Source organism: Cibotium barometz, chromosome 45 (assembly GCF_041138505.1).
Source record: "Cibotium barometz isolate CiBa-2024 chromosome 45, ASM4113850v1, whole genome shotgun sequence".
Lineage (NCBI taxonomy): Eukaryota > Viridiplantae > Streptophyta > Polypodiopsida > Cyatheales > Cibotiaceae > Cibotium > Cibotium barometz.
In genome coordinates, this window is record NC_141090.1 from 28,551,193 (window position 1) to 28,578,488 (window position 27,296).

The following is a 27,296-nucleotide window of genomic DNA, read 5'->3' on the forward strand; positions in this document are numbered from 1 at the left end:
TGGGATAGCACCACTATGACCCTGTGGAAGGTTCTTAGAACGAACCTTCTTCTTCTTTTTCTCGGGCTCTGTGCGGGATCTCATAAATTCAGCAAATCTCTCACTCTGAGTGAGCTGCATAAATACATCCATAACACTAGCCAAACGATCTTTGAACCGAGCATCATCATCCTCTTTACCAAGCACATCTTCTGGCTGTGTTACATCCTCATAAGGCTCATCATCTGCAGCCTGTTCTCCTGCATAAATATCCTCAGATACATCTTTCTCAGGAGAAGTCTCTTGCTCTTCCTCTTCATGATAGAAGTACTCATCCTCTGTATCAAACATGTTTGCTGAATTTTTCAGCGATGGCTTTCTTCGAGGCAACCACGAGCTCACCCCCTTCAGAAAGTTGATGATTGGTCCCGGCAACAACGGAACCTTGAAACTGGCCTCTGATAGAAACCAGAGTGCGGTAGACTAGCAGTCACCCGTCCACTTGTAGTCTAGATATGAAAACAGAATAGATTGGGGCTAGAGTGCCCAAATCTGAAAACAAAGCGACATCTGTTGGCCCCAAAGCTTGGTGCCCCTTGCGGTATTTCTTTATTCAATTTCAAAAGTATGAAAGGCTGAGTACAACAAAAAATCAGCCAAGAGATTACACCTGTATGTCCAATCTAACAGCCCACAATCCCTCTTAGCACAGAGGATTCACGCACACAGATCTGTGTCTCAAAGCAACACACTGTGCCTCCCTCTGATCAGCCAAGACCACTAAGCAGGGCAGCCATGAGCATACATCTGACATATCTCAAGCACATGATTCAACATCTCAGCTCATACATACATGTACTGTCCAACCTCTGTCTCCACCCTTTTCAATCTGCCATACCCCTCCTCTCACAAGGGGCCAGATAGCTCAAATCTGCAACAGACATAAAGCAATAGAGAGAGAGAGATGAACAAATGCGGAGCTTACCAAAATCAGCTCGTGGATCTGCACTTGAGGAAGTAGCGGTACCAATCTGTACTTGCAGGCACTTGTTTCAACAACCCGGCTTCACGCATGTGAGTGTACTTGTCTGTACCTTCCTCTTTGCATCCACCTCAGTGCTGTACTTGACTGTACAGTTCTGAAAATTTTGCACTGTACCAAGGAGAGCGTCGCCTGCAACTGTACGGCTCTATCTGTACCAGAAAGCACGTCGCCTGTAGCTGAAATGATGCGCCTGCTCCTGCTGTACCCGACTGTACCTGAAGGTACAGTTCTGTACCTGCTGTACGGCCTCTGTCAGCAGTCGTACAGGTTCTGTACCTCCTCTGGCTGTCTGCGCCGCCTGTACCCACAGAAGACACTGCTGCAGAATACAGCAGCCGTACTGTACTTGCCGTCGTACAGTGCTGTACGGTCTGCACACGTGGACTGTACGACTGAATTCGCAGAGGAAAACAGCAGCAGCACAGAATTCAGCACTCGACTTCTTCTCCTTTCTCTTCCACGCTTGAGAATACACGCTTCCCTTCCAAAAAGCAAGAGAGAGGCATACACTCCAAAAGTGGAGTTGCCCCCTCTCCATATTAATCCTAGGGCCCCAACTTTAATTGTTATTAAAGTTCCCTAGGGGCCACTAAGGCCTAGGGGCAACTTTCAATAAAACATTAAAATTCTAATGTTCTAGTTCCCCCCTTCACACCTAGGGATGTCCACACATCATTAACTCTGTCTGGGCACCCCCCATGTGTATCATTCAATATTTTGACTCAGCAACCACCATGCCCACACTTGTGCTGTTCCATTTTCACAGGGCCATGACAGAGGCGGAAGTGAGGGAGGCTAGGGCTGTAGGCAAACGGCAGAGAGGGGAGGAAAAGGGGGGGGGTCAAATAGAGCTGTAGGGGAGGGGAATGTGAGGGGGAGTTAGGCGCGCAGGGGGGAGAGCTCCAGCTTCTCTCAACTGTTTCCGTGCACAGCAAGCTCTTCATACCCATACAAGGTAACATTTCTTGTTCCTATAGTCCTTCCTGGGTTCAGCGGGCGTGCCAAGGCATACCCAACAAAACATCGGAGCTACCAAAAAGCTATCGAGGTCTACATACTCCTGTATATAAATACATAGTTTTCCAATTAAAAGTATCACGTTCACCCATATGCCCTAAAAGGTTGCATGCATTTGCATTCCCATGTCTTCTACATTGAGACCAATGGTGGTAGCCATACGTATGGAGATAAAAGTATCTGTTCATGCATCATAAAAAAGGAATAAGGTGGGCTGATCTTGCAATTGCCCCCATGCCTTACATATCATCATGCTATTGGGTAAGTGTCATGTATCAGGTGCCATATTTATGTTAGGCTTTGCCACATTAGCCGTCGCATTCCTGGAATTCTCTGGGCATTTTACATACATATTCTCTTTGCCACCACATTTAAAACATTTTCCCTTTCATTTCTAAGCCTCTAACCGCTGTTTGAACAGCCCAAAGTTAGGGTGATTTTTCTCGGGCTTTATGCAAAATGCTCTTTGCTACCACATTTAAAACAGTCTCTCCTTCATTTCTAAGCCTCTAACCGTTGTTTGGACAGCCCAAAGTTAGGAGGGTGATTTCCCCAGGGCTTAGTAGCAGAGTCATTCTCTGCACCTCGAACACATTTTTAGGTGGTTGTACATCCTTTTTCTGGTCATAACTGGCCCTTTGTTTGCCCTTACTATGACTTGAAAATGGCTTGTTTGTGGGCCATTTCATCTGTAGGTTCTTGGCTACCATGGGTCAACTTCTGCAAGGTGTGATTAGGATACACTTCTAGATCCTGTTGAATAATAGTATGCAGCCTTGACTCAAACTTTCTCTTGTTCTCATCCTCTGAGATCCGCATAAACCCAATACTTTGAAATGTATGAGGAAACCAACTCACCCTCATTCCAGGACATCCAATCCCATTCTTTACGTACATCTTTGCGAAGTTAGGCGGTAGAAACTGGGCATAAAACTGTGTTTTGAATTCAACCCATGTGTGGGCAACAATATCGTCCATGTGTGACAAATTTGTTACTAGAAATGTGTATTAGGTTCTAGGTGATAGTTTGGTGACAATGTCCTAGCAAAACATGTCACTTATGGACTACGGTTTTAGTTTTTTATCATGTAGATTAGATGCCACATGTCATCATGTGATTTCACCTTGGGCTAGTTAGGGTTTCATCATTATAGGCCCTAAGTTTGATGTAAAAAAAAAAAACTACTTGCAATAGAAGATACGCATGGAGTTGTGTTCCTCCTACACGTGTGCTTCTTTACCTCTGTGTACTTGCACATCTTGCCCTTGCAAGCTTCTCCATTCCAACATTGGGGATTAGAGCAGGCTAAGGTTGAGAGGAGTGTTTAGGGTTTCTCTAGCAAGTCTTTTTAGGGTATCTACGCATGGGTGATAATGTCTGAACCTGTTCTAGGGTTTGGACAGCTCGTTTTAGGGTTTCCACATCAGTATGGGCTGTTAGGGCTCCTCTTTGTTGCAGCTATATTTGGCTTGTAAGGGCCCATAGTCAGCCCATGCACAGCCCATGCACAGCCCGTCTTCTCTTTGAGATAAGCAACTTGCTTTGTTTCTATTGGTGGACCTACATGATGAGTTCTGTTGGTACTTTCTGTTCCTACTCTTGCTTGTGGGACCGCATATACATTGTATGTGACCAGTCTTGCTTCAACAAGGCAACTTGAGATTCTGTCTATGGATGAAGATGAGTCTATGACAAATCATCTCACTAAAGTCAAAGATTTAAGAGGACAACTGCGTGGGATTGATGAGGTCATAGATGATAGACAAATGGTGACAACTGTTGGGATTAGGGTTAGGGTTTTGCAGCAATTTTCAACGCACACACATAGTGAAGCAGTTGTGAGCAAGAGAGCGGAGGTGCAATACTCTTATGTAGATTAAGTGTACCACAATGCTTGTACAAAATGATAAGTGAGAGTGACAAAAGTCACTTCACACACACTCCCAAAAGTATCTGAGTGTATTCATATGCATGGGGGAAAAAACCTCCTAGTGAGGGGAAAAGTGTCCCGGATGGTACTAGAGTGTTCACACACCACCACCCATGACATAAATGTCTACAAACCTCCTTGGAGTGATGATGTGAACATGTACAGGGATATGTCAGATCAATCCCTGAAAGGAAATAAGCCCAAAGCTTTGCGAAAGGCTTCGAACTTTTCACACAAATTTGCCACATTGTCATGTGTAGAGATATGCACCAAGCTGATCTCTCCTGCATGGAGCCTCTCCATGACAGAATGGTAATGCACCTCAATGTGCTTCGTGCAAGCATGAAACATTGGGTTCCTTGCAAATTGGCAATTCGCTCTGAGAGTCAGTGTAGATAGGAGCGGAGGATTGCTGTCCAACACTAAGATTTGCCAAAGGCGTATGAGCCATACACACTCAATGGTAGCTGTAAATGCTGCTCTGTACTCAGCTTCACAGCTAGATGTGGCCAATATCAGCTGTTTCTTGCTGAGCCATGATATGCATGAACCAGTAAGAAAGAAACAAAATTAGTTAGTGGCATGCGGGTGTCAAAACAACTGCTGAGTCACTATTGCTGAAAGCATGGAGCTCTATAATCACCCCCTCCTGGCATAGTATAATCCAAGGAATGGAGTGTCTTACAAGTATCTGAACACTCTTTTCACATGCTGCCAATGTTTTGTACTGGGGTTGTGCATGAATTTACTCCTTAAAGAGACCACAAACTGAATATCTAGCTTGGTATTGCACAAGTAGATAAGACGTCCAACAACCTGTGCATTTAATGTGGCATCAAATGGATCACTTGCATCTTGAAGGGTAAACTTAGCACCTATCTCGATAGGTGTAGCAACAGGCTTACAATGTTCAAGACCAAATCTCATAAGCAATCTCTGTATGTATTTAGATTGCATAACAGAAATGGCACTTGCTTGATGTGGTATTGCTGGTATGCAGCTCTTGGAGAGGATTTGCACTTTTCTGGAGGTGCACGGCAAGAAATGAGTAGTCCTTCAAGATATGAAGGCTCTAGGAGAGGCTTAGTTGCATGCACTATGTGAAGTGGAAAGGCTCCAGACAGGGGGCAACACTGAGTTGCAAGGGTGGATGACCTTGTGAAGAGGATTTGTTGGGAGAGGCTCAGCTGCAAAGCATTTGCGGTGGTGGTGGCGGGTCAAAGGTGAGTGGAGTAGAGTGGCAAACGGGCGGGAGCAGAGTGGTGTAACATGCAGCGAAATTATGTGTAGATGAAGGATCCTGTCACACAAAGTCTCACACCGCCTTCTTTATCCTGAATTTCGCGAGTCTTTACTTTATCACTTCACAATTTAAGAGATGAGAGAGAGAGAGAGAGAGAAAGAAAGAAAGAAAGAAAGATATATTAACGTCTGCAAAAGGCCAAAATTGGCCTATGAGACAAACAAGTAGTACAATGATGTTCCTCCAGTCATCAAGAGGAAAATGTGGAGTGAGAATAAAATGTACAAGTATGACAACACGACCATAGGGGACTCAATGGTGGTGTACAAACGAGAGGGTGTGGATGGAGTACTAGGGCTACTAATGCATCTCTATATGCTAAAGGGGTGATACAAGTATGATATGTTATTTACTCCTAACTCCATCCAATCCCATAGTCTGGGTACAATATGTCATACATCCGATCTGAGGATGCCATGAATGCATGGAACATGCGTCTTGGATGAGAGCAAAAATGTGCCAGCTACTCTTGGACCTCCTGTTGGTGTCGAGACCGGATGGCCGCGATCTCTCTGTGTGGTGTAGCCGTGGTGTCTGGTAGTCGGCTAGTTTGGATCGTCGCCTAGCTCGAATCTCCTCCGCTCGCTGAGATGTCACTCCCAATGTGTGTGGCTGGGCTATTTTTCCCAATCTCTGGAAGAAGTCAGTCAACTGGGACTGTCTTCCTCCGCTATGATGTGCGGGTGTCTGAAGTAAGATCTCCCTGTGTCTCTGTAGTGCTAGTAGTAGTTTGCCTAGCTGTCTCTGGTCCGATCTCTCCCAGATTTGTCTAAGTGATGTGGTCCCTCTAAAAACCTTAGGATAGCATGCCCTGATCTCCTGCAAAGCACCACAGTGGCAAACAAAATGCTCCTCTGTCTTTACCCCCGTCTGGCATAATCTGCAAATGCGCTTTGCTCGAGGGATGCATGCTGCTCTCCCAGTCTCGATCTCTAGTTGGTGTGATGAGACCCTTAGTCGACCAATGGCTACTCTGGCTCCATGTGATAAGTGGACCTCCAAGTATCGTGGTCGCTGGATGAAGCCGTTTGTGGAGGTGCTCAAGAAGTGGTCTCTATAGTAGAGCATCTTCGTCGGGAGTGGCTGACTGGAAGATAGCCAAGTCTCCTGTATGTGGCCCTGCCAAATGTTATGTCTCATGACTCTGTTCCTCTCTGTCTGAGAGAGGCGTCTGTGTGGTGCAGCTAGGTCATACTGTAAGGGTGGTAATTTGTTAATATCAATCCTGTGTGATGATAATAGATATCCACTATACCACCTGGGAGTACTATGACGAGGTATGTCCCTCCTCAGCAAGCTGTCTGTATGCCTCAAAAGCAGCCCGAGATACCCGATTTGGTGGGAGCTCCCGCATCCTGTGTATAAAAGATATAGTCTGGAACATGGCCTCTACTAACATAGGTGGTACAGCAAACTCCGCTCGAAGGATATCATGTGGTACTGAAGGTTTGCTCTGCGGATCATCCGTAAGAGCATCAAAATCTGAGGGCGCTCTATCTGTGTCCATGAGGATGTAGCCAAACTTGGTGCCCATACTGCTGGTGCATACATCAATGTTGGAGTAACTAGTGTATCAAATAGCCACCCCTTAGTACGGGGCTCCTGGAAGTGTGCCTAGTGACCTTGGCGTTCCAAAACTGCTAGTGCTGCATACCCTCGTGTCACTCTGTCTCTGGCTGCCTGTGCCATAGAGAATCTCCCTGATGAGCTGGTAAATGTGACCCCAAGGTATACATATGAGCCCACCACCTCAAATAATCCGTCAATAATGCCGGATAGTCTTCGAAAAACTCTTTGTCGAGCCATACCGCTTCATGAGTTCCTCGGTCCTAAAACTTCGTGAGGAACTGTCGTAGTCTTCGGCCTGAGCCATGCTTGAAACGGTGCAGAAGGATTTGTTCTGGAACCATAACTTCTGCTTCATCCACAATGTCTGGTTTCGCTTCGTCTTTGACCTCTGAAGGGGGTGGACTTGCATATGGCTTTAACCAACTGACATGAAATACATCGTGCATAGTCCAACTCGGAGGTAGCCTTAACTGCATAGACACCTCATTAATCTTTTTCTTGATGGGAAAAGGTCCGAAGCTCCTGAAAGACAACTTTGGGCATCGCTTGCCCACTTGCTTCAATCTTTGCTTCATTATCCGAAGATAAACCCAATCCCCTTCCGAGAACTTCATATCCCTTCGGTCTTTATTGGCCTGTCGAGTGTAGGCCTCTTGCGCTTTAGCCAATCTGTCTTTTACTGACTCTAAGATCTCCTGGTAAGACTCCGTCACTCTGTTCGCCTCCGGTACTGAAGACGAAGTCCTGGTTAACAACGACTGGAAAGGTCTTCCAAACACTGCCTCATATGGAGTCCTGCCAATAGCCGAAGAATAAGAATAATTCAAAACAGCTTGAACTAAAGGCAAATACGATTCCCAGTTACCTTGCTGATCGTGGACATAACACTTCAGCATATCAAAGGCCAACTGGTTGTATATCTCTGTCTGGCCATCTGTTTGTGGGTGGAATGCACTGGAAAAATTCAACTTAGTACCAAAATTATCAAACAACGCCCTCCAAAAATGACTGGTAAACTTGGCATCTCGGTCTGACACTATGGTTCTAGGAATCCCGCCAATCGGGTACCAATGTCGAATGAATAGCTAGGCAACATCCTCGATGGTCACATTGGCCCTGCAAGGAAGAAGCATAACAAATTTGCTAAACCTATCAACAATAGTTAAGCACTGCGTATTACGCTTACTCGGACCGGGAGGCAGGTTTGTGACAAAGCCCATCGAAATGTCCTGGAAAGGACCCTCAGGAATTGGTAAGGGCTGTAACAACCCTATCTTCTTTCCACGAGGAGCTTTCACCTTTTGACAAATGTCACAGTGTTGTACATATGTAAACACATCACGCCTCATCTTTGGCCAATAGTATTGCCGTTCTAATTTCTCCAGAGTCAAATTCATGCCCCTATGACCACCTGTAATGGCGTCATGGGCATCATGGAGAAGAGCTGCCTTGAATGACTTCATGCCACATAGTCGGCCTTTGTAGAAAAGCCAACCATCGCGTATCAGAAAATGGCATGGTCCTGTGGCATCCAATGCCTGTTCCCACTGAGTACCGAATTCCTCGGAATCTGCGTACGTGTGCTTCATGTCCTCTATTCCTGTACCAACAAGGTCAAGTCTAGTGGTCTGAATCGTAGACACTTGTCCCTTCCTGCTCAAAGCATTGGCCACTGGATTGGCCTTTCGGAAGGTACTCAATCATACCACCGAACTGCTGGAATATCTGACTCCAGCGGTGTTGTCGATCACTCCACTGTGCACTTGGCATTGTCTGAATCCAGCGTAATGTCTGATGGTCAGTGCGAACCTCGAAGTCACGGCCATACAGGAAATGTTTCCAATGTTTCAAGGCCTGTATCACTGCTAGGAGTTCACGATCATAAACTGAGTAGTTCTTCTCGGCGGGCAGTAACTTACGAGACATGTCAGGTACTGGATGACCATTCTGTTGTAAAACACCTCCAATTGCGATGTTACTCGCATCGGTGATCACCTGAAATGGATCGATCATCGTCCCACGAGGCAAGTGCTAAACAAGGTGCTTCTGATAAAGCCACCTTGAGGTTCGGGAATGCCTCCAACGCTCGTGGAGTCATCCGAATCTTTTGCCTTCTTGTTTTCACCCCCTTTACCAAATCGGTGAGATCTGTCGAGAGGTCAGAAAACTTGTCAATGTGGGTGGAATATGCCTGGCATATACCCACAAATGATCTAATGTCATAGGCTGTCTGAGGTACTTCCCAGTTGACAATCTCAGCCACTTTAGCCGGATCAAGTCGAATGCCTTCAGCACTAGTTATATATCCCAAGTAATGCACCTGGAACAGATAAAATTCGGACTTCTTTTCATTGACGTAGAGCTCGTTGCTTTCTAGCAACTTAAGGACTTTCTCCACATCAACGTCATGCTGCTCAACCGTAGCTGAAAATACTAGTATGTCGTCCAAAAATATGAACACACACTTTTCAATCAAATCGCGGAAAACACGTAGCATCATGCGGTTAAATGTAGCTGGGGCGTTCGTCAAGCCAAATGGCATGACCACAAATTCATAGTAGTGGGCCCGTTCTGTACAGAAGGCTGTCTTGGAGATGTCCCCCTCCACAATCCGCACCTGGTGGCACCCACTCTTTAAATCAAGTTTCGAGAACACCTTTGCTCCATTTAGCCTCTCGAGAATATAGTCAATTCGAGGCATCGGGAATCTGATCTTGATAGTCAGCTTGTTGAGTGCACGATAATCGACACAAATGGGAATCTGATCTTGATAGTTAGCTTGTTGAGTGCACGATAATCGACACAAACGGGAAGACCCATCCTTTTTCTTGACAAATAAGATCGGTTCGGTGCTGCAAATGGCGACACGCTGGGGTGGATGAAGCCAGATTGCAACAATTCTTGGAGTTGGCGGTCCAACTCCGATTCCATTGCCTTGGAAAGGCGATACGGAAACTTGCTCAGGGGTTTCGAGCCTGGGAGGAGGTCAATCCTGTGATCCTCCGGTCTGGACGGGCGGAACTGGGGAGGGAGGCTGTCCCAAAGAAAAATCTTCTGGAACTTTTCATGGAGAACCGAGTACTTATTGGAAGCACTAGCCACCGTCTGGGCTGTCCAGATGTAAATCATCGCACAATGTGCGCCTTTCTTGACTGCTCGCTTAGCCTGCAAGTGGCTTATGAGCGGAAAGTTCAATGGTCACCGGGGCGTTTGACACATTCCGATTGATCTGGAACGTGTGCTTGTCCCACTTGACATCAGGAAGAAACTTGTGAAACCACTGAATACCAAATTATGTCTGCCGCTCCTACAAGAGGGGCAACCATAAAGTCACGCACAAACTCTATGCCCTGAATCACTAACTTAGCACCTAGAGCTTCATACTTGACGCTCGTTGTCATGCCTGTGCTAAAACCCTCAATCTGTTTGTCCACCGAAGTCAGCTCGAAACGGGCATGCCTAGCGGCCTGTTCCGTGACCACATCCTCCGTGCTGTCGCTGTCAAACAAGACAACGACTCTCTGGCCACCTATGTAGCCAAAGGACTTGAGCAATTCATTGCGCTCATACTCCTGGTCATGGGCGCCCTTCTGCTTATCTTCGAGCTCCCGGCTAATAATTGCTCCAACTGAAGCACCGGGGTTTGAAGAACTAGGGGTAGCCGCTGGGGTCTGTGTGGGAGCTGAGCTCACCACGGAAGTTGTGGAGGCAGCGGCGGCCTTTGGAGGCTTCTTCGGACAATCCCGAGAAGTATGTCCTTTTGTACGACAAAAGAAATGTCTACCCTCCTTCTTGTACTGAGAAAGCTCCTCAGCACTCAACTTGCCACCTGTCTTGCCTGCCTCTACTTTCTGGTCTGGAGTAAGCTTTGACGCATTGTTCGAGTTCTTGGAGCCAGAGGCTCCCAGGCTCTGTCCTGGTGGGGAAGACCCCATTTGGTTCTGGCTTTTGCCCCCCGAGGCGTTAGCCCTGGGAGAAGCCGGCTGGGAAGTCTTGGGCTTGCCACTTTTATGTTTTATTTCTGCACTCTGCGCAAGCGAGAGTGCGTCTTCAAAGGTGGCTGGCCTAAACATACGCACCCCATTGGATTTGCGTGTCCAGGCCATACAAAAACTGCCCTTTCTTGTCCGTATCAGATAAGCCTAATTGCAGACAAAAAGTCAAAATTTTATTGGCAAACTGAAGGACTGGTTGCGCGTTCTGACGCGCTCCCCTGAACTCGTCTTCGAGTCGCTCAAGGTAGTGGGGCGGTAGAAACCGTTGCTTAAGGTCGCGGACAAACTCTCTGTAGGGCTCCCACCACGGATGGTGTATTTGCTTTATTAGAATGATGTGAATCTAAAAGAAAATACAGCAATCTTGGACCTTTTCTTGGCTGGGAATACCCTGCCCTTGACCTGAATCCTTCACCCCTTTGCTTAGCACCCTCTTGGCTTTGTCTAGCCTCTTATGCTTGAGCTCTTGGTGGAGAATGAGATAAATGAATGGGATTGTGGCCTCCACTATTTATATTACTTCCCAACAGCAGTCGGCCAGTAGATAAACAGGCGGCCAGCACCAATGTCCCACGACTTGTGTAAATTCAGCAATAAATGTTGGAAAAATCACCTAAAATGCTGCGCATTACTCCCTAGATGGCTGGGCATCATGCGCCTGCTTCTTTGCCCACAATCCAAGGGCTGGGCAGCCTGTATGGGCTGCCCCATATATGCCCTACAGCCATATAAAGGCTGTAAACTCCTGGAAATTGCCTTATCTTTGCCCTAGGGCTGTCCTACAGCCCCTCCATGGCTGGTGGGTTCAGCCTGGGCCTTCCTGGCCCTCATGGGGGTGATGCCACACCATTCCCATGCCCACACTAAGATCTGGGGTAGCCCTATGGGCTGGCCCCTTGTTCTAAACACTAACTACTCAGTGATCTGGTACCATACCAGATACACAGAATCACTGACATCATTCTAGAGGGAGACTCACAGCGCGGATTGGCATTGTTTCATGTGCAGGACAGTGCACACCTGACTTTGGACTCATGTGTAGGACAATGCACACTTGACCTCGGACATCTGAGATGGATCCCTGGCTGACTCGTCCCGAACTGGGCTCACATGGGACCAGTTCACCATCCCAGGTCCTGCACCTTCTGCACATAAATGTCTACGTGGCATCCAAGTGCGGGATGCACGTGACAGTAGCGCCGCCCGGTGGCTGGGCTTATGTGGTGCACCTAGCACTAGCGCCACCTGAAAAAGCTGGCGGCGGATATTTGGGAGGTGGGGTGGGGTGCAGGCGGGTGATGGTTTCACAGGGATAGTAGGAAGAGCACTCTGCTATGAGACCATTTGTGGGTATCTTTAGGGTTAGCCAATAGAAAGTCTAAGCTATGGAGGCTCGAACTGACACATGATGTTGTGTGTAGTAATGAGAGAAGGGTAGAGTGATAAGAAAACAAATATGAAGCTCACAAGCAACAATGCTTTTATATGCAAAATGCCGCATCTTTCTCAACACACAAACCATGGGGCAATGACACATGGCTAAATGATGACATCACCGCTTACACACAAACACTTAGGTGGCTACAAGACGTGGTTCACATGTACTTAGTCACTTCCTACATAAGTGAGTGTTTGCATGCACAAACACACTTACACATATAAGGGTTGTTCACACCTATACACTAACACATTGGTGGACACACACATACGACTCCGACATACAAACAACACACACACACACACACACACACACACACACACACACACACAAAAACAACAACAACAACACAAAAAAGGAGAGATTCTACTATTAGTACAGTGAAAAAGCATTTGGAAAATCCAGATTACAGACTGAGAAGGAAGAGGAGAGGGGGCCTTGGGGGGGTGTGTTGGTCCTCTCATGGTTCATGTTCCTCCTGAGAAAGTTGAAGTGGCTTCTCCACCCTTTTTTTGTTCACTAAAGTTTTGTGCTTGGTATCAAGAATGTCACGCTCTATAGAGCTTGCAATTCTTGTGCTTTTTTCTCAAATTTAGCTTCTTTATGTGCTGCTTTGATCAGCTTCACCTTTGAGTTTAGTAACTTTCTTATGTGCTGCTTAGGTTTAAGTTTAGTAACTTCCTTCACTTCTACATAGAAGATGATACGGTCTCTTTCAAGGAAGTGATTGCACACCATTACTTTGTGGTTAGTATCTTGTACAGAGGGTTTTTCCAATTGTTCAATGTTTAGACTTATTGGTATGCATCTGCATTTTATATGCGAAGGGAGGTAAGAGTCTCCTCTATTTTGTTAATTCATTTTGTGAGGTTGCATTATCTAAGGCTGATCATAAAAGGTAAATGTGTGACGGTGAAAAAGGTGAGAGATTTCTGATGGAAGCAAATGATGAAAGCAAGGTGATGTCATGAGCCACATGGGTTCATTGAGGGATTCTAAGGGATGATTCAGAGAAGCGAGGAGGAAATTGTGCATCTGGATGCTCTTCTCTTTGAGCTATAAAATGATATACTTACGCTCACATTTGTGAGATCGAATGCAATACTAGTTTGATTATTTGTATCCAAACGCTTGCTCCAAGATAATTAAATTTGTGCTCTTCATGAATGGATTTAATCTTGTTTTATGATCCTACGTAGCTCCCATGTTTCTTACTTTCAAGTAGTTATGGTGGCCATCTTGCTTGGGTTTGAAGCCGTGCTAGTCAAGCAGACACAGGCTAGGCTCAAGTAACCAATCTTTGAGTCCCAAATGACAAAAAACATGCAGGAAGCTATGGAAAATTATCAACACATCAGGGTGTGTCAGTTTTTTTGTGTTATTTTAGGAAAATAGAGGTGATTGGACTATCTCTAAGATATCATGTGTGCATATCAGTATATCTTTAAAAAAATTTGTCGTGGTATTCTTATGTAGTTTTGAAAAGGAGCTTATACAGCGAAGTAACAAAGATGACTGTGGAAGCAGTTTTTTTTGCCAGCTTTTGTTAAGTCTCAGTCTGAAGAAACCCCATTGCAGCTTGCAGGACTTGGGAATGTTTTTGCTGTGGATGAGTTTTTTGTGCACCCGCTTCACGAACGATGGGCCTTACGAAGCAGAAGCTTTGACATATTTTTTGGAGGAAAAGCTGGAGGGTAGTAGTACAAATGAAAGAGAAACTGATACTACGAGACATGGTATTCAAGTCTTCTTTCAGACATGCAACAAAGAGGGTGTTGCTGGCTATGCAAATAATCGCTCCACGGAAGCTTTATCTATGGATTCATATGTAAGGGAAGCATTATCTGCTGAAACACTGTTTCTTGAGAGTGGCGATAGCAAGGGAGGTGCAAAAGTGCGAGTTGTTGCTGGGCAATATGAAAACGTGTCCAGTTCACTTCCATTTCAAGGCTTTGTAAGGTTTTTCCCGTATTAAGAGTTTTATTGTTTTTTGATTACTCAGCCGCTGTTTTAATAACTGCCTGCCTGCAGTGACTAAATATACATTCTAACTGATAGAGCTGAGCTGTATATGCTTGCTTGCATGGATGCCGCTGATCACTTGCTATTCAATGTCCTCCATCAACTCGAGTGGAGGAAGGAACTTGACGTTTATCATTTGGAAATGCCTGAAGGCATCAATGAAGATGGGGATAGAGATTGTAAAATCCTCATGTAGGCTGGGACCAATATGCATTTAGAGTACCAAACACATTCACACATACAAAGAGAACACAAGGAAAGCATTTATGGATCTTACCAACCCAACTATGGGACTGACTGCTCTGGATTGTAAGAGAATACGACTTGTGCATTCACATGAACTGTAGAATCGTCCAAGACAAAGAACTGAATGTAAGAGAGATCAAGAACAATACCGAATTACTGTGTGCAAACCAGATTACAAACTAATTGTGACACACCTATGAGTATGCAGGGCAGAACTAGACATCAGATAGCAGCTGACAGCAGCCTGGGTAGGGTCGGACGGCCTTGGTGACACATGGCACTGTCACGTGGTAATGATGATGTGGCGGTGGTGATGTGTCACCGATGATGTGGCATTGATGACATGGCAGTTGGGTACAGGTGGTCAACAAGAATACTACTGGCCGACTAGGAGCATTGGTGCATATATGTACGTGGTAGCCAAATTGTCATATTCATGTGCTGTCCTTAGTTTTGGACTTCACAAAGTGTTTCTTTGTAGGTGGAGTGCTAGCCGAGAGGTCATAGGGTTGTGATTTGACGTCTTCATTCGCAGCCACATCTTGTACTTGAATTTCAATTGTATTACTTCTTTCTTGTACATAATACAGAGTAGTAGTTTAGGACTCGTGTGTGCTGTATGTGTGATTCTGCCACACTCTTCTTTCTATCTCTGGAAAACCCTAGCATATAGGTGCAAGTGCTCTACAGTTGGTATTAGAGCCTAGGGAACTTGCAAATTTTCTCTCTTTTCTGGCTCCTGGGTTCTCTTCATTGCACCTAGGTGAATTGGGGTATACTGGGCTTCCTTGCCCCACCAAACCCTTACCTCATCATGTAGGGTTGAAATCCCTCACCCGGTCCTTGATCACTCATGAAATCACAACTCACTGATTTGCCTCTCCGCATGAAGGCATCCATGGACACGGAGGCGGCTAAAATGGAGGCTATATCTGCTTGTCTCGATAGGATAGAGACTACACCTCGAGCACCTAGTATTCTGGATTTGGAATCTACAAGGGCCCGTGCTATGGAACAAGGGTTGGACGAGTGGCAAAACTTTATGGAGGAGGATTTTTCACTCCTTTGGATGTAGGCGAGGATCTACTGGATGAGCTTCGCTCCCAGTCTGGTAGTCATCATTCTACACCTGCACGTAATCAACAAGAGAGATGCCATTGGCGTCACCAACGGTCCCCTTCACAGAGTCCCTCTCCATGGGATTCTCCGGATAGTTCTTGCTCGCCTTCATCGGCTCGACGTTGGGGGACTACCGGTTTGCCGAGTTCTTCTTCCATGCCTCGAGAGGAATGAGCTCAATTATTGAAGCTTCTGAAGGTCCCCAATCTCAACGTGGAGAAGTTGTCACCAATTGGACCTGTGAGATGGCTGTGATGTTGGTAGTGGTGCGTTTTTTTCAGCTCCATTTGACGCGTACGGCTTTAACGGGTGCCGCTCTCTTTTGGTGGGAAGCACCATCACTGCGAAACGTTTCACCTTGAAACGGGGTAGGAACCGCTGAAATGTTTCACCCCTCGACAAGTGCTTATTGAAACACTCGACTGAAACAGGTATACACACACGCACACACACCCAACATACATACATACACACATAAATATATACATACACATATAAATACACACACATACACACACACGCACATGGATTCATACATCCATACATACATATAAATATAAATATAAATATATGTATATACGTATGTGCATATGTACGCATGTATGTAATAGTCTCTGTGCGCGAGAGAAAGAGAGACTTGAAATTGAGAACATGAAATGGTGTTTCAAGGTTTTATGAAATGCGAAACGCGTTTAAGCGTTTCAAGGTTTCACTCGAGCTGAAACGTGTTTCATGGTAACCATGGCAGGAAGACCACCTTAGGCATTACTCTGTGACTTGTTGGGATGATTTCCGTAAGGCAGTCTTGAAGTAGTTTATTCCCGTAGATTATGAGCGTGAATTGAAGAAACAATGGGAGCGTTTTATGTAGAAACATGGTGAATCGATAACTGACTATCTTGCTTGTTTCCGAAAGCTTTTGTTGATGCTCCCAAGGACCGTTCGACAGTCGGAACATGTCGAGCAATTTGTGGATGGTTTGACACCGTCTTTGCACGCAGACGTTTGTGCACATTGGCCCCGTGATCTTTCAAATGTGGTTCGTCTTGCTACAACCCTCAAGACGTGGAAGAGTTCCAAGTTTGGGACTCAACAACAAGGGCAGCAGAAAGGCAAAGACAAGGGTAGCCAATCCAAGGTCAAGGATGGTAAGGACAATGTAATTGGGGGAGCCTCGGTGACTCGCCTCACCCCTGAAGAGCGTTGTGCGAAGATGGTTGCCGGAAAATGCTTCGATTGTGACTCCACCAAGCACATCGCAAAGGATGTCCCAAGACCTTGGAGGAGCAATCCGAGGAGGAGACTTATTCAAAACTGGAGTAGTCGGAGGAGGCGGCTTCTTCGGCACCAGAGGATGAGTGTGAAGGAGATGCATGTGTGCGCGTCTCAGTTTTTTTAATTTCACGGGTTGAGCACACATTTAGGGTGCTTCATTGCATCAGGCCACAAGTATAGATAGAGGAAGTTTTCAGCCCGGTCTCTAAGGGAGAGTCTTCACAGTTGCCGTTCTCCCTTAGTGGAGAATCTTTGGCTTCAGTGGTGGTCACTATTTGAAATCAAGGTCTTATCTGTGTGTGAACGCACTCTTATGAGTGTGGTAGTGTTTGTGTGTGAACCACCTCTTAGACGGGTTATAATAATATCTAGATATTTGTGTGCTGTGACATAAGCAGTGATGTTAGGAGGAGAACATTTGTAACCTATAAAGCTACTTGTACTTTATTGAAGAAATCAATCAATAGTCACATCATTGAGTTGTGTACTCTCTCTCTCTCTCTCTCTCTCTAAGGGCTTTGTTCTCTCTCTGTAACCCTCTCTCCTTCACTATTTGCTATTTACACACATGGTATTAGAACAGGTTTTTAAGGGTCCCGCTAAGGTGCCACCTTCTGCGTTTTTGCCTTTGGATAGCTAGCTCCTCTCCTCGATTGTGTGGCATTGCTAGCCATCCTTTTGACCTGACTTTTGTGAGTTTCTCAACCGCCTGGCTCATAGCCACAGTAGCAGTTTAATCAGCGCCACCTACAATCAGCACTGCCCAGACGTGATATGCATGAACTACCACGTCTGCGTGCACTGCCCACCCTGATCAGTGCTGCCCGCTACCTCGGCCAGGGCCACCCAGAAGTGTGCCCACTTTCTGCATCGGCCAGCACCCTCTGCATCTACTCACCATCAACACTGAAGTAAGTCAGTTCCACTGCTGTTCAATACTGTTTGCGGCCGCCTGTCTACGCTTCTCAAGCACATCGACCGCTTGTGCCTCCCAATAGTGCTGCCCGACTGCAACGACAGCTTCTCACAACTGCTGCCACATCACAGTCCAATCAGCATCTCCAACAGCTACCCGCCAGGAGCTGCCCAGCAATCAGCTGCACATCTGCATCAAAAAAAGGGGGAAAAAGAGGGAGAAGACACTGTTGTAGTATGCGAGGAGAGCATGCATCAAATCAACAAAATCAACCAGCAGACAAAAGGTATTCATCAGAGAAAACTTGGTGCTTTTCAAAATTTTTGCAAATCTTGCTTAATTAAAGCATTAATCCCAAATCCCCTATCATTTTTTGAAATTGAGAGCATATAGCAAGGATTAAAGTGTTGCTAGAGCCTCCTATAGCATCATTTCCAAAAGCCCTAATTTTTGGAAATCCTAATTTGAGAAAAACCTTGATTTCAGAAAACTCTAATTTTTGGGGCATTCTCTGTAAGGGACTAGAGACTGACATTGGATACATTCCTCTGTGAAGACCTTCCCAAATTCAAAGCATATTATGGCTCCCCGGTTGTTCATGCATAGGAGTGCTGAAAAGAACTCGCTCACAAAAAGGCAGATATCATTGAGGAGACAGAGCTTTCCACAGAGGAAGCAAACTTGTCTGAAGATGTTTGGGCTTTTTAAAGTCCAAAGTTTCTCTATAGGTGGAGTGCTAGCCAAGAGTGTACAGTAGGTCACAAGGCTATGATTTGATTCTTTATTCATAGCCTTGCGTGTTGCTCTTCCGAATCCATGGTGGGCAGCTCAATGAGTCTTGTGGAGCACAATAAGACCCTCCATACTAGGTGTCGTCAAGTGGTGGGCTGTTCTTACAGGTTTGTGCTGGGAGGATGATAAACCATCCACAAGAAGAAATTTCAGCACTGCCTATGTGAGCTGCTCCTACGGGTTCTTGCCCTGAGCATGGTAAATTAACCACAAGGCTTTTGTGGGATGCTCATATTGGTTCTAGCCCCGAGCAAAGTAAACCATCCACAAAAAAAAATTGCAGCATATCTTTCCCCCTCCCGTGCAGCTCGTTGTCTATCTCGCCTCGCCTTCATGTTTCCCCCTTGCCTTCTTGCCTCTAGCTCACACCCCCCCTCCTGCCTCTTGCCACCCCCCCGTCGCCCTCTTGTCTCCAGCCTCCAGCCCCGGCACCACCATGCACCCCCCCTCCTGCCTCTTGCACTCCTCTTGCCGCTTGCACACTCTCACCTGCCTTCCTTTGTCCCTGCTTGCCTCCTCTGGAGGCACCTGCTTGCCCTGTACTTTTCAGCTCACCCCCACCTGCCCTTCGCTTCCCTTTGCCGCCTTACCCGCTGCCCTCTCCGCCTTCACCCAAGCTTTTTCCTCTTCAGCCTCTCCTTCGACAGGTCTTTGTAACCTTGCGGGCAGTTTTCTTTAGTGTTGACGCCTTTTAGTCTTCAACCCAGTAGGAGGACTCCATGATAGCTGCTTTGTCGTCCCCAGCTGAGGCCGCCGACCCTTGCCATTTTTATTTTTATTATTTTTTCAACTGGCCTTTGGTTCAAGATCCTCCCATAGTTACCAATTTTCACTGCCCATAGACGGCTGCTAGGCGCTTATTTATCCATTCGCAGGCGATGCCACCGAGGAAGCACCAAGGGGGGTTTTGAACCTAGGACCTCTTGGTCCTAGGCAAACACCTTCACCACTTGAGCTATCACCTTATTGGCCGCCCCTTGCCATTTTCAGAAGTGGACCTCTAGCTTTTGTCTTCTATAGTATCCTCACTTGTGGGTTCTTTGGTATGTAAGATTGTTTGGAGCTGCTCAACGCACGGACAAATTTAGGATATACTCTATACAGCCCTTATTGGTGAGGCCCAAAAAATCACAGACATTGATTTTCTTGGGTAGGGCTACTTCGAGTGAAGTTTGATTCACTCGAGGCAAGTGATTGTGTGATGCTGCAAAGAGCTATCACAATACGCAACGCTCCGCCTCACATCCGACCGCCTCGCAGGTGAATCCGGCATCCTTGTCATAGTCTTCTTTTCACTACGAGTCCAATTTTGGAGAAAGTTTTTTTTCTATTAGTTATAATCAAATAGCTATAGACTACATGCACAAGCTCAAAACCCTCAAATGAGGTGGAGACAATATGGGGGAGGGTAGTCCCTTCCTGGCTGGCCTCTTTTGGAGAAAAATATCTCATGGGGGGGAAGCCAAACATGCATCCTAAAGTGCCATATGATCCCGCCATCGTGATCAGAAAGAAAGGTTCTGTGGTGTCATGTTTGTAAGAAAGCCTACTGGGGAGAGATGGCGTCCTCCGAATTGCCCAGCCAAAAAGGATTAAGAACTGGCGGCCCTTGTTAGAGCCATAAGCTCGGATCAGGCTTTTCTGTGTGGTTGTAGCCTCACCCTCCTGCGTAGCATCAAGCACCACGGATGGCATGGGATGCAGAGCAGGTAAGATCTGAACCGCATTGGTGGTAGCAGGCGGGTCCGGAGGAGCAGGGGATACTGCGGCAACTGTGGCAGAAGGCTCTTTGGAGGCTTGCTCCGTTTTCCTTTTTGGACAATCCTTCTTACCATGCCCAATGGTATGATAGAAAAAACATCGGTTTTCTGATTGATACTGTCTTTGCTCCTCTAGATGAAGATAGCCTCCATTGATGCTTGCTTTAGCCTTTTCCTCAGGGGTTTTCTTAGGCTTGGGTTCCTTACTCCCTGAACTATAGCTAGGAGTGTTGTCTGCCTTAGTGTCTCTAGAATACGAATTACCCTTTCCTGGTTGGGGTTTGGTACTAGACTGCGTTTGTTTGGACTTGCCTCCGTTCATCCTCATTTCTTCATTTTGAGCAAGAGTCAAAGCCCGGTCATATGTACTGGGTTCAAAGTTGCGAATTGTGAACCGGATGTTGGGATCTAATCCACGAATGAATTGATCCATCTTGGCGTGCTTGGATAACCCGAACTGTTGTGCTAAAGTTATGACTTTTCCAGAAAACTGAAGCACTGGTGACCCGTTCTGTTTGAGTCCATAAAACTCATCTGCCAGGCTGGTCAGATACTGGGGCGGGAGAAATTTGGTCTTTAGGTCATGAACAAATGTATCCCAGCTAAAAGCTGTGACACCTGTGGTCTAGTCTGTATGAAGACTAGACCAATGCTGCCACCAAGTGACTGCCTCACTCGTAAGGTGGGGAGTCACTACGTGGACTCTGTCTGGAGGATCTGTAATCCTAGCTAATGGAAAATGAGTAGTAAATTGATGAATGAATTGATTAACTGCTAAATGATCACACTTACCTTCATACTTACTAAAATTCGGTTGAACCTTCATACTTACTAAAATTCGGTTGACTTCGAATGACGGTAGTCAATGTCGCGGGCTGGTGGCTGGTGGCACCTAAGACTGGGAAAATTGAAGAGAGGTGTTGGTATCTAAGATGCATGGCCTCCTTTTCCCTTTGGTGCTCGAGTAACATACGTTCTCGATCGAGCTCTCGTTGGTGCTCCCGAGTGGCGAATTCAGCCTGACACCGGTCTTCTTCAATCCTGCGTTGGGCTTCCTCATAGTCATGTCGATTTGCTTTTTCTTATTGCTTTCTTGCTTCAGCTTCTGCTTTTTCTTCTCACCGCCGTCGAACCTTGTCTTTTCTTCTTTGTTGTTCCATTTGAAAGAAGAGGGAGATGTAGTCGGGGGTTGCTGGAGGCGGAGGAGGATGTGTTGCTGTTGCCTCCAAGAGTTAGAGATGCTCCATGAGAAGTTGGTTCTGAGCTTTGAGTAGAGCTATGGTGTCTGTAGTAGTCGGAAGAGCAAGGTCTTCTTCGGAGGAGACGTCTTCCGGCTGATGGATACTCTCCTTTGTAGACATGATGCTGAAGTCGGTGGTCGTGCCGGAACGCAATCTGACCATCCAAGGATGCCCTCACGCTAGGATACGGTGTGTGTGGACAAGCTGAATCTGATACCAATGTAACATGCAGCGGAAGTATTCGTAATTAAGGATCCTGTCACACAAACTCTCACACCGTCTTCTGCATCCCGAGTTTCACGAGTTTAGCAATCCACTTTTATGACTTCAAACTTTAAGAGATTGAGAGAGAGAGAGATAGAAACTGTACACCGTATGGGGTGCCGAATTACCCACTGAAGGGCCCCCTATCCCGTTATCGGAATAGTATTTGCTTTATTACTTTGAAGAGATTGACTGTGGACTGACGATAAGCCAAACGCAAGATCTTGGAGGACCAAGAGTCGGGTTGAACTGTACACGGCTGTAGAAGCATTGTTGAAATATGGAAGCAAGAGCTAGAAACTAGAAGACTAGAAGTAAAATAAGAACAAGATAGAAGGACAAAGAGTTACCTTGAGATGAGTGTAGACAAGATACAAGCTAGATAGATTGCAATGATGTGACCCATGAATATATGGGCCAAAGTACAAGACATAGAGCAAGAGTGCTTATGGGATGATTGTAGAGGTGCCACATGGCACACACTCAAGACACAAAGACTCAACTGAGACTAGACAAATGTAGACTAGGGAAATAGTACACCTAGTGTGCACTTATCTCCAACACCCTCCTTAAGTGGACACTAGGAGAAAGACAGAAAGACAAGACTAGAAGACAGACATAAAGATCGATAGACTGAGAGACAAGACAGAAGACATGACAGACAAAGATCCTGAGACACCCCTCCTCAAGTGTGTCATGTGCATCACAGATGCCATGGACATGCTCAGGGCTAGATCCAGAAGAGGCAGCCAGATAACGACTAGGAACCAGATAAAGTCAGGATGATGGAGCACAGAACTCAGAGCACCTCTGCAGTGCAGACTGAAGCAAGGCTTGGAGAAAGAACCAAAGGGATGCTGTCGGCTGACATCAGCATGGTCAAAGAGCTGTCGGCAGCATACTGGAGTGGTCGGCTGAGCCAGCAGATAAGGGCAGCAAGCAGGCGCCAAAGTCAGGACCAGTCGGCTGATTTAATAAGCATTTAATGCTTTTAGAACTGGCCGACCAGCAGTCGGCCAGCTCCTATCTTGTCCAAGAGGGCTATAAAAGGCACCAAGTGCTCCATGTGTTACTCATTCCACCCACTAGGGGTGTGGGTCACTTAGAGGTCCCATAGGGGACAGAAATTAGGGTTAGGAACCTTTTTATGAAGGCAGCCCACGGCTGCAAAGATCTGTACCTTTTTTGTACATAGTATATACTGAAAATTCCAGCACTTCTCACTCTCTCTCTCTCCTCTCTCTCTACCTGCGTTTTTGCATCATGGTGCGTTTTTGCATCAGAAGGTCTTCAAGAGTGTTTAGGGCTGAAAGAAGATTACCCAGAGCTTCCGCGCGTTACATTGGTATCAGAGCATCAGGCTCAGCAAAGCTAAACACTGATTCAGTCCCATATGATGGTGTACAGGTCCAAGGTACAAGAAAGTACACGGATTCGAAGCCCAAGGCGGGAACACAGATCGGGAAGAACTCCCAGGAGGTTTGTTGGTGGTGTTCCACAGTGCCAGATGGGGATGGCAGTTCCGTGAGCCAGATGGGTTCTAAGGGAACGGTCCCAAGGGAGGATGATCCTCCAAGGGTGATGTGAGAGTGCCAGACTCAGTTCCAGGAACGAAGACCAAGATGGTGTTCAGAGTCAGGGCAGGAATGGATTGTGGACTAGAGGAAGACCAGATGCATAGATCTTCATCAGAGACAGAGTGGTTTGGAGAATAGACCGGATTTTCAGAGAGAAAGGTTTGCCAGGGATGGATGATGACAGAGGGACTTCGGAACAGGATTGGGATGATGACAGTCATCCAAGAGCAGGTTGGATTCCCGTCATCAAGTTTAGCAGAGGGGGATGTCATGTGCATCACAGATGCCATGGACATGCTCAGGGCTAGATCCAGAAGAGGCAGCCAGATAACGACTAGGAACCAGATAAAGTCAGGATGATGGAGCACAGAACTCAGAGCACCTCTGCAGTGCAGACTGAAGCAAGGCTTGGAGAAAGAACCAAAGGGATGCTGTCGGCTGACATCAGCATGGTCAAAGAGCTGTCGGCAGCATACTGGAGTGGTCGGCTGAGCCAGCAGATAAGGGCAGCAAGCAGGCGCCAAAGTCAGGACCAGTCGGCTGATTTAATAAGCATTTAATGCTTTTAGAACTGGCCGACCAGCAGTCGGCCAGCTCCTATCTTGTCCAAGAGGGCTATAAAAGGCACCAAGTGCTCCATGTGTTACTCATTCCACCCACTAGGGGTGTGGGTCACTTAGAGGTCCCATAGGGGACAGAAATTAGGGTTAGGAACCTTTTTATGAAGGCAGCCCACGGCTGCAAAGATCTGTACCTTTTTTGTACATAGTATATACTGAAAATTCCAGCACTTCTCACTCTCTCTCTCTCCTCTCTCTCTACCTGCGTTTTTGCATCATGGTGCGTTTTTGCATCAGAAGGTCTTCAAGAGTGTTTAGGGCTGAAAGAAGATTACCCAGAGCTTCCGCGCGTTACAAAGTGATATCCTCATATGGGTCCACAAGGATAGGGACAAGATGGATCTAAAACAAGACACAGTCAGATTGATAGACAAATAGACAGACAGACAAGACTCGATAGACAGAAGACTGACTGTAGACAAACAGATGGACCTTGAAGACATCCCCTCCTCAAGGGCAATCTCTGCCTCTCGGGTAGGGACAAGAGAGAGGTCCTAAAGCAGAATGAGTAAGACATAGAACCCATTGACCTACATCATCGGTGGTCAAAGTGGTAGACAAGAAAGATGAAGTAATCAGAAAGCCCACTCCTCATCATATGAGGAATGAACAGCAAGATCTGCTGATGGAGATGCTGCAGCAACATGGGCTGAGGTAGATGCAGGGGCTGATGTAGAGGGTTTAGAGTAGCAGTCCTTCTCCCGGTGATTATCACGGCCACAAATGGTGCATGGATGAGCCTTGAAGCAGTCCTTCTCCATATGATTAGTTTTGCCACAATGGGTGCAAGGGTTTCTTACCTTAGAACTTCCTTTCTTTGCTAAAAATGCAGTGTCAGTTACCTTTTGTTGTTGAGTTCTTTCCTCTTCTTGGAGAGCATTGATGATACCTTCAAGAGTAGGATTATTGTGATACTTGAAGGTAGTGACAAGAGTAGCATAGGTGTCAGGTAAGCTTCTGAGAAGCACAGCAATAGCAATATCTTCGGAGATGGGGGACTTCACTGATGCAAGCTGAACCATAAGACTGCGAAGATAATTGACATGAGAGGCTATAGTAGCTCCCTCTTGCATATATAGATCAAAGAATGAGATCATAAGTGCAATCTTAGAGTTTTTAGAGCGGGGTCCAAAAAGGGTATCCAAAGTGATCCATGCTCGAGAAGCAGATTGTATGTCGGAGATGTGATGAATGTAATCATCTCCAAGACCGAGCAAGATGATAGCATAGGCTTTGTCATTCTTGGCAGTGGGAACATAAGTGACAACTTGCTCAATGTCGGAATCTTCGGGCGTAGCATGGTGAACAACGTCCCAAAGACTTTCTTTCATAAGATGGCACTTGATTTTGATTTGCCAAGTATGAAAGTTGGACCCATTGAATTTGTCGATAGACATGAGAGAATGAGTAGAAGAGGCCATGTGGGAAGGTCTTACCTCTTGCTAAAATGCAAGGGCAGTGTCTATTCCCTTACAAGATTGCAAAAATGAATGAAAGAAGAGATCCAAAATGTTTTTAGAATCCGGCTCTCTCACCACTTGTCAAGGCCATAGCATGTGACAGCCCATCGAAGTATGAGGAACCAGCAGTTTGCAGATATGAGCATGAACAAAAGGAGACAATGCACAGTACCTTGTAGACTCTTCAAGAGGAAGCGATGGCAGAACTGAATAGTTAGGCGGCCTGAAGGGGAAAAATAGATGGCGGCTGTAATCAGGGCGTGAGCAGACTGTTGTAGAAATAGACAGTTGTAGCAAATGCCCACGAAGGTCCAAGTCGGGCTGCAACGTCAAAAACAGGTCGGCCAGGAGCTGTATGAGCCTGAACACGTACGGGAGTCCGAAGCAGCTGCTGGAAAACAGGCCGGAAGCCTCTGGAATAGGGCGGCAGCAAGAAAGTGGCCGGACAGCAACTGAACAGGCCCGGCCTGAACTGAATGTGACTAGGCTGAGGTAAAAAGAAAGGCCTGCAGCAGCAGCAGGGCAGAACTGAAGTAGAATAGGTGCGGTTGGTCCTAAAAGCTGAGCGCAGCTAGGGAGATGGTGGCCTGAAGCTATGGCGGGCAACACAGGGCAGGAGCAGCCTGCTCTGATACCATGTTGAAATATGGAAGCAAGAGCTAGAAACTAGAAGACTAGAAGTAAAATAAGAACAAGATAGAAGGACAAAGAGTTACCTTGAGATGAGTGTAGACAAGACACAAGCTAGATAGATTACAATGATGTGACCCATGAATATATGGGCCAAAGTACAAGACATAGAGCAAGAGTGCTTATGGGATAATTGTAGAGGTGCCACATGGCACACACTCAAGACACAAAGACTCAACTGAGACTAGACAAATGTAGACTAGGGAAACAGTACACCTAGTGTGCACTTATCTCCAACAAGCACCAATGATGACCAATCTCGAGCCTATGCACTCTTCCCAATGGATGTAGGAAGGCTGTAAATATGAGGCTGAGAGAAGGGACTGATTGGGACTGTTCTAGGCTATGTATGAATGCTGAAAATGAGTATGAATGCTGAGTTTTACCTTCACGAAGTGGCTGAAGCAAAACAATGAGTTGTATGCGGGCTGAATGGTGTTAGATGCAGAAAACGCAAGGATGAAGATGCACAGATGCTGGCCGGCTGCTGTGTATGCTGAAAACGCAAGGCTGATGGAGCTCTGAGGCTGGCCGGCTGCAAGAGATGCTGTGTTTTACTGAATGAAGGCTGAACCTGTCAAGCGATGATGCTTCAGGGCTGTGGACTGCAACACTTGAGCTTTGATGGCTGAATGTTCAATCGTTTATGCTCCTTGTGCTGAAGGCTCACACGCTTGAAGATACGTCAATGAAAAGATGCAATAGCAAGGCTATTTATATGCTCATGTGCTGGTCGGTTGGCTCCCTAGAGCAACACGACTGGATCTTATTAATAAATGATAAGTCAGGCACGAGCTACGTAGGTCATTCCTCAGCCTTAGACAAACAGTCACTCAGTCAGTCCAAGTCCCTTAACCCACTTCAAGAGATGCATTCATGCATGTAGAGTCAGTAGAAGCCTTAGGGTTTGCATTAGAAAGCACTTTGCATATTGCATATCATTCATCCATTGCATATAGACCATTGCAGAAGCCTTCAGATATCATCTAGTATTTATTAGTATTTATTAGTATTTATTAGTATTTATCTGGCATTTC

At 46.2% G+C, this 27,296-nt stretch overlaps 1 protein-coding gene across 1 annotated transcript in view; it reads left to right on the forward strand.

Moving 5' to 3' along the window:
- LOC147612609 (uncharacterized) overlaps positions 1-27,296 on the forward strand; it is a 120,958-nt gene that overhangs the window by 54,167 nt on the left and 39,495 nt on the right. The window contains exon 2 of the mRNA XM_086783194.1: positions 13,856-14,231. Coding sequence (XP_086639320.1) covers positions 13,872-14,231 — 360 coding nt within the window. The 5' untranslated portion in view covers positions 13,856-13,871. The remainder of the gene's footprint in view (positions 1-13,855; positions 14,232-27,296) is intronic.